At 43.0% G+C, this 17,238-nt stretch overlaps 1 protein-coding gene across 1 annotated transcript in view; it reads left to right on the forward strand.

Annotated features, from left to right (window-relative positions):
- Positions 1 to 412: 412 nt before the first annotated feature.
- MLPH (melanophilin) overlaps positions 413 to 17,238 on the forward strand; it is a 75,163-nt gene continuing 58,337 nt past the window's right edge. Inside the window, exons 1-3 of the mRNA XM_066637313.1 lie at positions 413 to 522; positions 12,888 to 13,109; positions 15,012 to 15,148. Of these exons, the coding sequence (XP_066493410.1) occupies positions 413 to 522; positions 12,888 to 13,109; positions 15,012 to 15,148 (469 nt within the window). The remainder of the gene's footprint in view (positions 523 to 12,887; positions 13,110 to 15,011; positions 15,149 to 17,238) is intronic.

Genomic DNA, 17,238 nt, shown 5'->3' on the forward strand with positions numbered 1-17,238 from the left:
TTCTGTGAGAACTGCAAAATTTCAATGTGACTTGAAGGTTTTTAGTAATTATGGCTAATGCTGTGTTTTGACACTGTATAAGTTATGAAGAAAGTCTAAAAGAGTATAAAAATTTCTCTTTTTTATTAGTCAAAAAAGGAGGAAATGGCTTTTCCCCTGTCGGCAAACAGTAAGAGTATTTTTAAAGGATGTGTGCTACACTGATGAGTGGCAATGACAGCTCTTTTCTGATGTCTTACATCATGGTTTGTGGAGTACTTAAAAAATCTGAAAAACTTCTTGGCAAAGACAAGCTTATTTTTGTGAAATAAGCTCAAATACATCCTCAAAATCACAACCTCTGATTATGCTTTGTTTGACACAAGTTTAACATTGCTTTGGTATTGATTTTCAGGTGCTCTGCTTTCTAAAGATGGGAAGAAAACTTGATCTTTCCAAATTGACAGATGAGGAGGCCAAACATGTTTGGGAAGTGGTTCAGCGAGACTTTGATCTGCGTAAGAAAGAGGAAGAACGTTTGGAGTGAGTACCTAATGCAGCAATTTTCAGCTACTTCGTTGCACCAGATTGATGTGCCATGAATGGTCTTCAGGTGTGCCTTAGGAGTTTGGTGACTGGTCATTTATTAGTAGGGTCACTGGGGGATGTGAGCCCCCAGCCAGCAGTGTGTCAAAAAACCAATGGTGTGCCTTGACCATTTTAGCACCTATTCTGTGTGCCGTGAAATGAAAAGGGTTGAAAAAAGCTGACCTAATGTGTGGCAGTGTGAAATGGAACTTTGACAACTCCTGAAAGGATAACACAATGAAGATATTTAATATTCATAATATACTGTATACCATTTAGAATGAACCACTGCTCATAGATACATAAAGAAATTGCTGCTAAAAAGATTACAGAATATTCTGCTTTTCATATCATCACAAAATCTGTCCCCCCACCACCAACTCACTGACACTGGCTGATGCAGTCGGCTCTGTCATTCAGTGCATTAGAAGCCTTGTGGTTGTCACTGGTAGAAGTGGTGTTCTGCCGGTATCCTCCTCCCACAAGCAGAACGCCCAATAGGATAGGGCTGAAAATGTAGGTATGTGTTTCAAAAATCTTAAAACACCAATGCATTAATGGTATAGGAAAGTAAGCAAAATTAAAATTGTATATCGGGTAGAAAGACTCTTTTTGGTTACCCCCATCCTTGTAACATACTCCCTTTGCTAGTTAAAGTGGGCATGAGTTGGAGTAGACTCATTGCCTTCATCTCAGTAGTCTCGTTGTCTCATTGTCTCATTGTCTTCATCTCAGTAGTGATCTTCATCAAATAACTCTGAGCAGATTGCTTATGGTTCCCTGATAGTCTCCTATCCAGACAATTTGTGGGTTTAGACCTGCTTAACTTTAGAAGTAGAAATGTGCCTTCCCCCCCCCCCCCGCCAGCATCTGAGTTTTCTTTAGACACTGGTATCGCAAATACTGTAAAAAAGGCTGTTGGCGCCATAAGTGCTAACGGTCCATTGCCTCGCCCCGCCTCATGCAGCCAGTCTGTGGTAGGCAGCTTTCATTGTCTGCTGCCTTGACTGGAGACGAGAACTGAGCCTGGGTCAAGCACCCAGCTCAGTTCGGGAGCTGCAGCGACCTCACTCTCTCTCCTTTTCATACAGTCTGAGAATAGCTGGTCACTTATTTAGGGCTGGGTGGGATTTTTTTGCTGTTATCCTGATTGGCATTTGGATGGCAGTTTTTTTTGCCTGCCCCAAACTGGTGTTGTGTTGGGTCAGTTTTTTATTTTCCCTGTTAATGTTCATTTGTTTGGTGTGAAGCGTGCAGGGTCTAGGTGCAGCTCGGTGTCCATCTCAGGCAGGAAAGTCAAGGGTTGAGCCAGTACCACTCACATGATGCCTGACCAGCTCGATGAAGCAGATTGGCAAGCCCCTTTGACTAGACTTGCAAGGCTTAGCAAGATTTTTCCTGCTGGGCAGGCAGTCCAGCTGCCTTGACCCTTTTGGGGCAATTATGACAGGGTATCCCAGGCAATGGACTGGCGATAGCCTCAGGTTGGATGTTTCACCCTAGAGACCCCAGGGGAGGTAGACGGCCAGGTCAGTTTCCCTTGACTTAGGGCCCTGCGCACTGGTGGGAGGAGGGTATAAGTTCTGCTTTTTACCCCATTTGGCCCTGCTGTAAAAGAGTTAATAAAATGGCCCAGTTAATTCCCAAACCTCAGTCTGGTGTACTTCTTGGGGGGGGGGGGTGCACACGTAATGGTTTTTGGATACTTCAAATCTTTGTTGTGTTTTTTTTATAAAGGTTTTTTTTTTATAAAAACCTGAGTCTTTTTATAAAGGGATCTTTTCTTCCTATTAATGGTGTTTTCTGTAAGAGAAGTAGCTACATGTATGTCCAGTGTGGCATAGTCTGCTCTGTAACCTGAGGTTCTACCACCTCATTCTTCTGCCTGTGTGGACCAGGGTTGAATCCAGCCACTGCACCACTCTTCACTCAACTGCCTCTCTTCTGGTCAGCACAGCAAATACATACACATACAAATACAGCACAGTATAGCAAATACATAACTATATATCTTTATGCAAAAAAGCAAATTTGCGTAACATTGGATCATCTCATTAAAGTTCAGCAGTTAATCGGTGCTAGATTTCAACATGTAGTTAAGTCTTTCCTGTTGAGAGCCAAGAGACTTAGGGCCTAATCCTATCCAACTTTCCAGCATCAGTGCAACCAAAATGCAACCCCAAGGTAAGGGAATGAATGTTTCCATACCTTGAGGTGGTGTCTCTGACTGCCTCCCCACCTTAGGATGCAGTGCATACCCCATTGGCACAGCTACATTGGACCTGGAAAACTGGATAGGATTGGGCCCTTACAGTGTAATCCTAACATGTGCTAGAACAGGCAGGCCAGCTGGCCTGCACTGTATCCAGCGCAATTTTCGGGCAGTCTGAAGCTTAGCCTGAGACAAGGGGAAAAACTTCTCCTTACCCCAGGGAGAGCCACAGCAGCCCCATGGGACTACTCGGATCTGTGCCACCTAAATCAGTGGCACAAATCTGAGCAGGCCGGGACAGCCCCAGGCTGCCCGGGAACAGGGTTAGGATATGGCACAAGTGCCAGATCCTGGCCCTGCCTCCAACTCCCTGCCCAACCACACCCCAGCAATGCCTTCCCAGGCCCCAATCTCCCTCCTGTCTCCTCCCTGCCCTCCCTACATTCCCCCAACCCCTGCACTGGCCAAGCTCAGCCTGTGCAAACTTATGGGGCCCCAGGGTTCATGTCAGTGTGGGTAGGCCAGCACACGCATCCATGCACCGGCCTTTCTACCCTGAGAGTGGCGCAAAAGTGCTTTACAGCACTTTCGTGACACTCTTCAGCCGGTGCAAGGGACTTGCACCGGCCGCAAGGGCACTTTGGATTGCTCCCTTAAGAATACTTAGCTTTGGATGGATCGTGCCCATTGTTTTGTTTTGCATTATTATTTGATGTAAATTTTTTTGGGTGCAGAATTTGTGAGCACTTGGGTATAAACTTGGGTGAGCACTTGGGTATACTCTTTCTCTCGATACACAGCTAAACAAATGCATCGGTAAAGCAACTACCACGTTTTCCAGACTCACAAAGAGAGTCTGGTCCAACAAGAAGCTGACAGAACATACCAAGATCCAGGTCTACAGAGCTTGCGTCCTGAGTACGCTTCTGTACTGCAGCGAGTCATGGACTCTTCGCTCACAACAGGAGAGGAAACTGAACGCTTTCCACATGCGCTGCCTCTGACGCATTCTCGGCATCACCTGGCAGGACAAAGTTCCAAACAACACAGTCCTGGAACGTGCTGGAATTGCTAGCATGTATGCACTGCTGAAACAGAGACACCTGCATTGGCTTGGTCATGTTGTGAGAATGGATGATGGCCGGATCCCAAAGGATCTCCTCTATGGAGAACTCGTGCAAGGAAAGCGCCCTACAGGTAGACCACAGCTGCGATACAAAGACATCTGCAAGAGGGATCTGAAGGCCTTAGGAGTGGACCTCAACAAGTGGGAAACCCTGGCCTCTGAGCTGTCCGCTCAGTTTGAAGAGACACTTGGCCAACAGACTGAGGCAAAGAGGCAAAGAAGGAAGGCCCATAGCCAGGGGGACAGACCAGGGACAGACTGCACTTGCTCCCGGTGTGGAAGGGATTGTCACTCCCAGATTGGCCTTTTCAGCCACACTAGACGCTGTTCCAGAACCACCATTCAGAGTGCGATACCATAGTCTTTCGAGACTGAAGGTTGCCAACATAGAACATGGGTATAAAACATCTTTGGAGGAGTATATGAAATAAGACTGCCGAAATGGTCTTATCTGGCATTGGGCTGAGTGTGAGCTCAGCATCAGCTCCTCAAATAGCAGATTTTGAATGCTGGAAGGGTATGGAGAGGCCATCATTGCAACAGGAGCAGGGAGGAAAAACTGCCAGAGAATTTGTATTGTCCAATATGAGTTGACAGCTAAAAGGCCTTTTTAGTAGTTTTTGAAAGTGATTTAGCACAATGGGATATGATACTCTTACCAGACAGAGCAAGCTGCCATATCCCAATTAAAAATAATAATAAAACCATAAATTTTTTAAAAACTTTGTTCTTCATGACACAGACAAGGATATAAAGAAAAAACCATGCAAACACTAAATTTCTTGGGAAGAGAAAGGAAGAATTAATTCACTCCTGTAAAAGATTATTTATTTTGGAGAAGCAGGGAGTGAATCATCAAAATGGGAGGCTCCACTAAAGAGTATGTTTACTTTAAGGACTTTACAGTATCTATAATCAGAAAAAAATATTTGTCTATGTCCATGGTGAGCAGACTGTACTATGAGTGGTCCAGGAAGTTCATTTTTAGCACATATGGTTAGGCTGTTATGAGCCCTGCAGACTTTGCCAATCAGTTCTAATCCTTTCACTAAAGAAAATCCCCCATTTACACTGTTAGTTATATTTATTCAAGGTACACTTACACGAGCTTGATTCTTGAACCTGAATTTCCTAGGAAGGCAGCAAAGGTCATACTGTACTAGATATAAAAATGCTCCTGTAGTCTGGACATTTTTGGCCCTGGCAGCCTGCTCTACTTCTGAACTTTTATACAACTTTCTCCTCTTGCCAATGGCAAGCGAGCACCTTTGTGAAGTATCTTTATGCATCTGCTTGTGATTTTGTCCCTTGTGCTGCTTCATGTCTTCTTCACTCTTTTTTAAACACTTCCTTTAACACTCCAGATCTGGTCTCTTCTACCTTTCTTTGTCAGGTTCCCAGTCATAATCTGAATTTGGAATGAAATTTGTAGTCTGGACATTTTTTGTTTATGGTTCAGCTAATCTCTAGCACTGGGCATTTTCTTTCTTTAAACCCTGGGAATAGTCCACACATGCATTTATTTTCAACTGAATTTTCTCCATACAAACTGACTATAGTACATATATGTGAAAGCATAGAAAAGGTACTAAGGCAGCAGTTCCGAAACTTACCATGGTCATGGCTTTCCTCCTCCATGGTGCCCTGTTGCAAGTGGTGCTGTGCCCGAATTGCACAAGATCTTGGCCTGGCCAAGATGGCAGCACCCAGGAGAGCTGGTAAGAAGATACCATCTGTGACATCCTGTGGCACTCGGTGAGTTCACGTGGTGCCCTGAGGTACCATAGTGCTCAGTTTGAGAACCACTGTACTTCATGGTGATTTCAATTATTGGAGCAGTATTCAAAAATTTCTAAAATAGGTCCAAAGTGCATTCATCTATCACCAGATCCCTTGTACTCTCTCTATCATAATTGTGAGCATCCTTTTGCTTGAGGGTGATTTGCCTATGTACTAGTAAAAATGCTATTTACCTGCCCATTATCACATGGAGAGCAGGCCGTATGAACGGAATCTGTATGAAATAGATACAGCCACAAGATAGTGTCCATCCTGTGATTATAGTGGCTGAAAAAGTGCTGACACGTTCATGGAAGCCACTGCCAGATACATCCTTGTACAATTCACACCAAATTTTCCCCATCAAATCTGGAATGATTAGGGCACTGTAGGGAATTGGGATTGGGGCACTGATTGGGGAATGATTGGATCCACGTAAAGGAATCTGTGCTAACTGACAAACTGCCTTTAGAAAAAGCTGTTTACTGATGAGAAGGAACACAAATATCCAGACAGTGAATATTACTTCAAATACAGAAGCAGAGTTGAGTAGACAGAGTAGAGAACATTGTGTATGATTCTACAAGTTTTGGAATTTAAAGCTGGACTCACATGTTGGTGCATTTGATTCAATGTGACAAGAATAAGTTTTGTTTCTTTCTGATCACTAGCTGTGAAAAAGGCTCTGCTTCACCAGCTAACCAAAATTTTTCCTTGTGATTTCTGTAGCAAGTGGTTCACAAATAGCCAAGGCCTGGAGCAGATAAGTGAGATAAAAAAGTTTTCAGAACCCTTTAAAACATTTAATGCATTTTTTATCAGTGCATGCTGATAGTCTTTCCTGAGACTATATCTTTGTTTTCACAATGTAGAATAACAGTTTGATGTTTAATGTTCCCGCTTTCCAGGACCATGATATGCATTTCTCAAACTGGGACCCAATTTGTGGTGGGTCCCTTAGAGCCTCCAATGAAACACAGGTGTTGGAAAGTTCAGATAACTAATTGCCTCAAGCCTTGAGGCTATTCAAAAATCAGATAGCCTCTAATTGCCCTGCAAAGAGCTGAGCTCCTGCAATTTGCAAGATAACTGCAAGATAACTGCTAATTGCCTTGGAAGCAACTGAGCTCCTGCAGTTTGCATTCTTGTGTAAATTTAGGGAGATAAATGTTGGGCATCTTTGTTCTAGAGCAGGGGTGTCCAAACATTTTGGCAGGAGGGCCACATCATCTCTCCGACACTGTGTCAGGGGGGGAAAAGAATTAATTTACATTTAAAATTTGAATAAATTTACATAAATGAATATATTAGAGATGGAACTTGTATAAATGAATGAAGGTCTTGCAGTAGCTCAAGGCCTCTAAAAGGTCTTGCACAAAGCAAGGCTGGCGTTTCCTTTGCTGCCGATGCTGCATCATAGAGGTGAAACAGCAAGTAGTGGAGGGAGCTGTCATCCCACAGCTCACATAAGAGGTTGAACAGTCGCCCTGAAACTGAGAGCTGTTGCGTCAGGCCAGCACGGGCTCCAGCAAATCTCTGGAGGGCCAGATGCTCATTGGAGACTGGGGGCTCCCTGAGGGCCAGATTGGAAGTCTCCGAGGGCAGTAAGTGGCCCCCAGGCACCCCTGGGGGCACCCCTGTTCTAGAGTGTTTTTTTTCTTCCAAGTACTTCACTAACAGGTAGTGAAGGCTGAGTCATAAAACTAAGCCCCTCAAGCCTTGAGGCTATTCATGAAGACTGCCTCATTCCAAGAAATGGATCATGTTTTTTTTGCAAATAAATAAATAAACAAAATAAATACTACTTGTTAACTGATAAATAAAATTATTTATTTCTAGAACACCTTTTAAAAAGTCTTGTAAAGCTAGGTAGGTCCCAGTGCTAAAACGTTTGAGAACCACTGGGCTATGTGCATAATTGAAATAACAAATTCAGGCCAACTTAGGTGCCTGGCCCATGTGCATACAAAACTGGGTCTAGGAGGGGCAGGTCTTTTTTTTAATTCCAGGAGGATACAGGCAGCACAGTCCTAACCTGAGCTGGAACAGGCAGGCTGACTGGCCTGCACTGTATCTAGTGTAGGTTTGGTGCAGGCTGGGGCGCAACTTGGAATCCTCTTACCCCAAGTAATGCCTCAGCCAGCCCTATGGGGCAAAATCACTGGTGCAAATCTGAGCTGCCCACATAAGGCTGCCAAGGCATAAATGCTGGATCCTGGTGTCATTTTAAAAATTTAAAAAGTGGGTACTGGCACTAAAAGATTTGGGAACCACTGATCTAATCCAGCAACTATTTTTTTTTAATTGTTCAGAAATGCGAGTCCCCATCATTTGTTTCCCATACCCCCAAGGGGTATGCATATCCCCAGTTAAGAATTAAGGGTTAGTATGTCAAATCAGGACCAGACAAACTAAGGTATAAATTCTACTCTCAATTGTCATGACAGTCATTGGGTGTCCCTGGGTCTCACGTGCCTCCCTCACGTCCTCAGAGAAAGGCAGGATAAAAGTATAATACATTTCCAGCCCAATCTTATCCATGGCTTACAGTGGTGGATTTCACAATCCACCACCATAAGCCCCAGACTAGTGGTGCAAAAGCTATGCTGCCATTGTGCTCTTTGGGTCACTGGCGCAAACAACCAGAGGCCCAGCATGCATGTCAGCAGCTCCCAGGCACCCCACCAGAGCAGGTAAAGTGGTGGCAAGGAAGGGCCGTTCAAGCTGGGAAGCAAGCTGGAGAGGAGGTCAGGAGGATCTTGGTGGCAGTAGCACACATGCTGAGATTCTATCCCCTTTTCCCATACCACCATCTAACGGCATCATTTTGCAGCACAGCCTGCATTTATGTATACCTGTGTTGCTCTCAGAACCAAAATCCCTACCATTAGGCCCCATTTCAATTGTTGTATCCTCACAGTCTTAATGTGGCTGGGTTTACATTATAACTTCTGCAGTCTCAGAATCCTGGATAGAGAACTGGACCTACTTGGATTCAGTCACAGTTCTGGTGACCCCCCCCCCCCCCACGCTTATTATAGATACAGATAGGCAACATTAGTTCAGGCTCAATGGCTTTTAGACTGTCAGGTTGGCATCCTAGAGCAGCGATTTTCAACCAGTGTGCCACTGCATACTGGTGTGCAATGAATAGTCTGCAGGTGTGTTGTGGGAATTTGCAGGAGGGTCGTTTATTGGTAGGGTCAATGGGGGGTGTGAGCCCCCAGCCAGCAGTGCAATGTGCCTTATAAAAAACAGATGGTGCACCTTGACAATTTTAACACCTTGTCAGTGTGCCATGAGATGAAAAATCACTTTCCTAGAGCAAACGGGTCCAATATTTCCAAGTGTTAGTGTGACATCTAAGCATTAATGTACACAGTTACATTAATTCTCTACAGCCCTGTCTGAGATCAGTGACTTTTTGTCTGTCTCCGTGGAAGTTTCTGTGGTTGGTCATAACTCCAGATGTTTGTTAAACCAGGAATAGAAAGCATTTCAGTGAGATGTTATTGGTGAACGTGCTACAAGAGTGAAGTTAATTGCTGTGGATGTGAAAAATTTCCAACCCGGCCTACATACAAAATAAACCTTTGTGGGCCCATCCTACAAATTAAACATTACATTTCTTAATCATAGCCCAAAAGGCACACAGAGTGTGGTATGTATTTCTAACTGTACCAGCAACAAATAGAAACCTATCTGATATCCTGGCAAATCCTAGGATTGCAGCACAAGGTGATTCACTTTGATTGGAAGATGATGATGATGATGTGTTTTAGTCACCATGTGTTTGTGTGTGAAGTCCTGCTTGGAACAAATTTGCTATTGTGGATTTTCTCCACATTCTCTTATGAGAAAGTTATGAGTTCATGCTATTTTCAGCCAAGGAAAATGGGTATCACTTGATATACTTTTTACAACGGCGGTGGTGGTGATCACATGGATGTCATGAATAGCTCAAGTGCTTTTTAAAAATGGCTTTATGACCTTTTTCATTAGCAATCTACTTAGCTTCGATGACTCTTGCAGTGACTGTGTGATGGGAGCTTGAAAGCTCTTGATTAGGTCACACACTTCAATGTTATGTGCAGACTTTCTTCTGAAACTGCCCCAGCATGGTGACCGGTGGGACTTACTTAATCTGGATGACTGCCCACAGAATGTTACTCTTCCATTGAAAGTTCCAGCTACCATCACTTGGAGGTGGATTTATTTAACTCAGGGGTCCCTAAACTTTTCAACCAAAGGGTTGCATCAAATCTCTAGCACAGTGTCGAGGGCCGGGGGAAAAAAATTAAATATAAAATTTAAATAATACATTAGAGATGGCACTTAGATGAATGAATAAATGAATGGGCTCAAATGTCCAGGTCTTCTCCAAACACAAACACAGCTCAAGAAATAAAACACACACTTAAATGGACTCCCATTTCCCCACCCCACAAGCACAACTCTGGTTGTGTTTGGTCAACTGGGTCAGAGGCTCTCAGGGGATCAGAGGCTGGCCTCATGCTGGATAGAGTCTGGCCGCGGGCCACATCTGGCCTCCGGGCCGGGGTTTGGAGACCCCTGATTTAACTGATATCCACTTGAAACGGATGAATATGGACATTCTTGTAAATTGTCTTCCAGAAAATGTGCATGCAGGGCATTTCACTTTTTCCTCTGATAAGTTAACAATCTCAAACTCTCAAAGAATTTGAAAGAATTCTTCTCATGGGAAAATTTTGGAGAATAAAATCTGATGCTGTAGACAGGGACAATTGGAAGTGCTACATATTGTACACCCAGATCAATGATGAGGGGAAACAAAATGTGGTGGGCTTACCATGGAAAGAGAGTGGGGCATCAGCTGTGCTGCTGTTTATCGCTTTGGGGTCAGAATGGGTGTGTGTGGGGGTGTTATCTGACTTGACATGCTAGAAGTATGCTGTGCCCCCCTGGATGTCCATTTGCAACATCAGAAGTGGGGTAGCCTTGGTTGATAGGGACACTATCTCCCTTTTGATGGGCCTCATCCAACAATTGTTGCAGTTTGTTTGTATCTGATGTTGGGATTGCATGACAGGATAGGAATTGTGTTGGTGTACTGCCTGCTTCACTGTCCCAGATATAATGTTGAGAACTTCTCGAATTATTGTCTTGAGGGGATTCCTATTCCAAGGTTACCTTATTTGGTCTGGCCCAGAATTTCATAAATTCTATAACAACCATGAGGTTGTCACATATTTTATCTGATCCCATGCTTTCCAAGCTTTTGCAGGCAGCTGCAAATCACACCTCAGACCAGTTCTCAAGATGTTATCCATTTTTTGCCAGCTGACTTCACCACATCCCTCTACAGAGATCCACCAGTGGCTTTGGTCTCCCATGCAAGGCAGCTGATCCTGCTTAGCTTTTTCAGGCAAGCTAATCCTCCAGACCACACCTCTTGCTGTACCATAAATTGTCTCTTTTGCTTCTGTATATCAATAAATCTTACTCTTTTAAACATAATTTGTGATCTCACTCTCCTTGGCTACTCTCCAAACTGGGGAAAAGCAGAGTCTGGCTGGACCAGCTTTGGATTTAAGACAACTTGATATGACAGCTTGGTCATCTGGAGGTTTGGACTGAGATGTCATCAGTATGAAGATGACACCTGTTTTAATCTTGCTTCCAACTTCTAGCATAGAAGGACATGAAAGTACAACCCTGTTAATTCCCTAGAATTCCCAGATGGTGTTCTTCTGGAGAGCTTGCAGGAGAGTGTGCAGGACTGGGCCCATGTGTTTCAATGGTTCCACTCCTGCCTGGTGGATTGACTCCATAAGGTGGTGCTAGAAGATCACTGCCATTTATACTATGATGTTGGTGCCATGTTTCTTCTATTTCACATGTCTGTAAAACTGCTAAGTAAAGTCGTCTGGGAATTGGGAGTGAGAGGTTATCAATAGACAGATGGCATCTAGCTCCTTTTTCCATCTTTGTATCAAATACAGACGTTAGACATAGGGAATAGGTATATGAAGTCAGTAATAGATTGAATGAGGGCCAACAAACTGAAGTTCAATCCAGATTGGTGTCTGGCTGATTTAGAGACTAAATGTGCAGTCAGAGCCAGATCTACAGTAGTATATTTTTTTTCCTTCAGTGATTTCCTTTGCCCAGATTTGGAACTCTTTTTCTGATGGTTTGCTGAAGTCCAGCTCTGCCAGAGGCATTTAGTGACCAGAGATAAATATTAGGTTGCTGCTTAAAAAGCATGGTGTACATGAATTAAGTACATAAGAAGATTTCTGCTGGATAAGACCAAAGCCCTATTAAGTCCAGTGTCCTGGTGGCCCACTAGTTGTCTCCAGGAAGCTCATAAACAGGGTTTGATGGCAGTAGCCCTCAGCAACTACTACTTCAGATTATGCTGTCTCTAATCATGGGGTTTCTACATACTGGGGACTATTGGCCATGGTGGCTGTCTTTCGTAAATTTGCCTAATTCTCTTTTGAAGAGGCAGTTGAAGACACCTAAACCCAAAAGCCAGCTCAGAGATTTTTTTTAAGTGAACCAGAACTGAACCCTAAATCTAAGAAGTAGTAGTAATTGGTTCAAAACTTGTCATGAATAGTCAGTACTGTAGTAATCTAAGCTGGTGTCCATCTTAGTCATCGCATGTTCAGTGCTCTTCCATGAATATGTGAATTTAGGGGGTTTTATTGCCCTAATTTGCCTCACTTTACACTTAATTATTTTGAACCTCATTTATTATTTTGTTGCCAACTCACTCAATTTGGGGAGATACTTTTGGAAATTTTACCAGTTCCTAGACCCTTAGGGAGGCCATGATGTATCACCTCTCATGTACAATGAGGAGATATAATAGTTATGGTCAACCTTTTTGAGATTCTGTTGTAAGGATTACTGAAGTAATGTATGTGAATGCTTGAAATGTGCTATATAAATGTTATGTATTATTAATTTAAGTACAAATGTTGGGATTTGAGCTATGATGTTTTCTATAGCATACTTTTAGTTTATGTGTAAGCTGCAATCCTATACACACTAATCTGGGAATAAGTCCCATTGAACTTGGGGAGGCTTACTTCTGACATGCATAATATTATACTGTTAGAATAATTCAGCTACATGTTGGAATTGTTGTTTTTTGACATAGCGCAATTAATGCATCCAGGTGCTAACTACTCTTCTTGGCATTTTTCGAAGGGAGCTGAAAGACAAGATTGACAAAGAAAGCACAAAACGACAGCTGTTATGCAGCCAGTCTCACCTGAATGACACTCACTGCATCCACTGTCTGCAGCCATTTAAGTTCCTGGTAAACAGCAAGTGCCAATGCTTAGACTGCCATCTCTATGTCTGTAAAAACTGCAGCCGCTACAATAAAAAGGAACAAGGTTGGGTGTGTGATCCATGCCGCTTATCCAGGTAAGTGGACCTGCATGGGTTGGTTATCCATGGGAGGCCAACTAGATGTTCTAGAATGGATGCTAGTCAAGAATTCCTTGTGGGGAAAGTGGACTTTTGGGTATTATCTACCCAAACCTACCAAGCACTGAAACTATTATGATCCATCTGTGCTATATCCAGAACAGGTTATAAACTGGAGGGGGGAAAAGAGAGATGCTAGGCTTTGGAACTGTTCCAATTTTACCTTCATGTCAGAGAAATGAATTTTTATTTATTTGTTTGTTTATTATGCTTTCATCCTACCCATCCTCTAAGGCAGGGGTGCCCAAACCCCGGCCTGGGGACCATTTGCAGCCCGTGGGAACCCGCTTTGGAGACTTGCTGGAGTTTGCACTGGCCTGACGCAACTGCCCTCAACATGAGGGCGACTGTTTAATCTCTCATGTGAGCTGTGAGCCAAGGGCTCCCTCCACTGCTTGCTGTTGTCTGTGATGTAACAGTGGCAGCAAAGGAAAGTCCAACTTTGCTTTGTGCAAGGCCTTTAATAGGCCATGAGCTATTGTAAAACCTTCATTCATTCATATAAGTTCCATCTCTAATATATTCATTTATGTAAATTTATTCAAAGTTTAAATATAAATTCATTTTTTCCTGCCCCTGACAGTGTCAGAGAGATGATGTGGCCCTCCTGCCAAAAAGTTTGGACACTCCTGCTCTAAGGAGTTCGTGACTGCATGCACTATCCCTAATCATTTTTATGGTTAAGCAGCATATGATTTATTAAATCCTATTTTTGGTGGCTGTTTACAACAGTTTACAACCATTAATTCCCCTCTGTCCTTAGTAGTCATTTTTTCCTGTTTCAATCTTCTTTGCATGGTAATGAGTTATTTATGAAGCAGGTACTAGCCGCTATGATGTTCCAGTGTGATACAGCCCATCTGATTTAACTATACAGGTGTGCACCACTTTCCGAAGTTCTGGCTTACTCTGGGATCGCATAACCAACAACCATGTGTGGTCACCTGGTCGTCAGGGGTGCACAACCCAACCCTCTGAAAGTGAGGGGAACTCGCTGAGAGTTGTCTGAGCCTCCCAGAGGCAGCGCACATTCGTGCGCTGCTTCTGCAAGGCTCAAACTGAGGGAAATTGTGTCTCTTGCGTGACTTCTGGTTTCTTCCGTGAAACCGGAAGTTGCGCAAGAGATGCAATTTCCCTTAGTCTGATCTCTGCAGAGGCAGTGAGTGGACACACACTGCCTCTGGGAAGCTCAGATGACCCTCCGGAGGGGAGCAGAGTGGAGCATCCCCTTCCCTGAGGAGGGAAAAGATTGCGTCAAGCGCCACTTGATGACAGAGATCATGGTCCTGATCCCTGTTGTTAAGTGGTGCACAACTGTATTCTGATATCGTTTAGGGCAAATGGAGCCCATTAGAAGCTGATGAGGGTAATGTTTTATATACTGGCTGCAGGGGTCACGGGCCCAACACGGAGGCTCTTGATTCTGCGCTTTGATTCTGCTGCAGACTCTTGATTCTGTGGAGGTGCTTGATTCTACTCTTGATTCCGCCGCAGAATTGAGTAGCCCCATTGTGGAGCTACTTTCCTTACCTGGAGTAAGGAGGTGAAAGTTCCCTTCCTCCAGGGAGTTGGCGGCAGCTGTCCTGTTGCGCACAGGATGCTGCTGCAGCCATTTCGGTGCTGTGGCAATCCCGGTGCAACAGGCAGCTCAGGATTGGGCTGCCCATTGCTAAAGTCCCTTTCTTTAATCAATTAAAACATTCCATTAACTTTTGTGGGTGTTGACTGGATTATTAAAAAAAAATATCTTTCTGTGTGATTGGAATGTTTTAATTGATTAAAGATTTGGAATACTCCAGACTGGTGCCTTTACCATCTTCTCACTCTTCTCTTGAGCAGGATTGTGAAGACTGGATCTCTGGAGTGGTATTATGAACATGTGAGATCCCGTTTCAAACGATTTGGAAGTGCTAAGGTGATGCGCTCTCTCTATGGAAGACTTGCACATGGTCAGAAAATGAACCCTACCTTGCTTGGTACTGGCAGGAGCCTTGGTGAGAGTCTCTCTATAATTTTCAGTAGAGCACTTTGAAGATTCTACAAAGTATTGGGTACGGAATTAACTGTTACCACATGATTACTGTAATTATCTCTGAGTAACCGCAGTCCATTCCCACACATCTGGAATTAGTGACCTGGGTTCCAAGCCAAAGAGTGTGGTTTCCAGGCTGGTTTAATTCCCAGCCCCTCTCTTTTTAGAGATGAATCATCACTGGTGAGTGGTTTGGAAAAAATGAATTGCGATGGATTGTTTGCTGTTTCAGTTAATAGTAAAAAGTAGGGGCACCCATTTGAAATCATGGATTGAAAGTGAAAAAGCAGCAAAATTTTTGGAAGATCAGACCAATTAGCTGCAGCTACTGAATATAACCAAACTGATGTTTATAGGCACTATTATCATTTTAACCATTCAGAATGAAAGGGGAAGAGATCATCCTGACCTTTCTGAAGCTAGTGTCTGTTGCAGCAAGGATATTGGGTTATGCAGATAATTAGTCTGAGCCAGCTAACAGGGAAGAAATGCAGGATTAGGGGAAAAATGGAAAATGGAGATTAGAACAGACACTCTTTTTGTGTGACTGATTTTGAAGCAAAAATCCATTATTATGGATGTGAAATTGATAATATTCAACTCACCGAGAGCTGAATGTTATATTATTTTATTAGACATTTTTACTCATTGTGTATATTCTCATCCTATGGCTGTCTACCTGAGGGTTTTTGTAGTTTTGCATTGCTTAAAAACCCACATATCCTTTGTCACCAGTAGGATAATAGTGTGCATTGCAAGAAAGAATGCCTCTGTCTCAACTTTTTTCAAAACTGTGATCTCTCTTTAGCCACTTTGGTATATGTTTTTAACTCCTATCATCAGTTAACCTGGTATTTTAGTCAGGACAAAGATACTCTGGGCTTTGTAGATCATTACCTCTGAAGATAGCCTAGTTAAGCTCTGTCTTTAGTCACTGTACTCCATCCTGCTTTCTGTTTGTTCCTACATGGGTCCAATAAAGCTAATCACTGTTAGTACATTTTCTGGCTGTTACATTGGATTGAGAAGTACCCTTCTTCATGCAGAAGGTACCTACCAATCCCAGAAGGGTTGTTTTACACATCAAGCTGAAGTGGTACTAGATCCAAAGGTGTTCTGCTTGAGCAAAATCTTGTATGAGAACTGCTGTAAAATGTTGTTTAACACTACCTTGAACAGTTGCATAAGCATGTATGGAGTAGTTCTCTTCCATTCACATTTCCCTTCCATTCACAATTCTTTGGATTAACCCAATTTTTCTACTCCATACCTAGAACATGTTGACTTTCTGCTGAATTTCCTGGAAAGCATTGACCTCTTGTCTTTCCTGTGACATCTTCCTCAATAAGAATCAATAATTTTTTTGGTTGTGCATCTATTTCTGGTTATTGCTCCATGTCTTGGTTTGTCTCCTTGCTTCTATACCTTGCTGTTGTATCTGTTAAACACTCACACAGTAGGCTAACTCTTTAAAGCTTAGGGAAGCCACTGTGTAATAAAGACTTGTAGGTACACAGCTTGAAGGTACAGCATGTAACTGAAAATAATATTCAAATTTACACTGTCTTGAGAATTTAGGTAGATTCCTTGCATGTCAAAAAACTCATAGATAATAGCTAAAATACTGCAAACAAAAATAAGATAATTCTAAAAACCCATAAATCCAAGACTTATGTTGAAGGTGATTGTGTACACACACCTTTTCTCAAATCTGGTCGATCCAAATAATAAAGTGACACCTGGCCAATAGATGGCACTGTGAGGCAGGTTTCTATGTGAAAGCAACCTTTGCAGTATTCATTTCTCTCTGGATAAGAAGCAACATTTGGAAGTCTCTGGCTCCGTTTGTACAATCAGAATTAATCAAGGCAGGTGCTGCTATGTCTTCCTTGTTTTCAACAGAGTATTTTGACTCTTAGCAAGGCTTGCAGCCTGTCCTCCAAAGTGTGCCTACAGAAATGTATCTTTATGTGAAATCTTCAGTATGTTTATGTGAAATCATAGGGGAGAAGGGATAATCTACATTAGATCCCA

This window comes from Tiliqua scincoides, chromosome 1 (genome assembly GCF_035046505.1).
Source record: "Tiliqua scincoides isolate rTilSci1 chromosome 1, rTilSci1.hap2, whole genome shotgun sequence".
NCBI lineage: Eukaryota > Metazoa > Chordata > Lepidosauria > Squamata > Scincidae > Tiliqua > Tiliqua scincoides.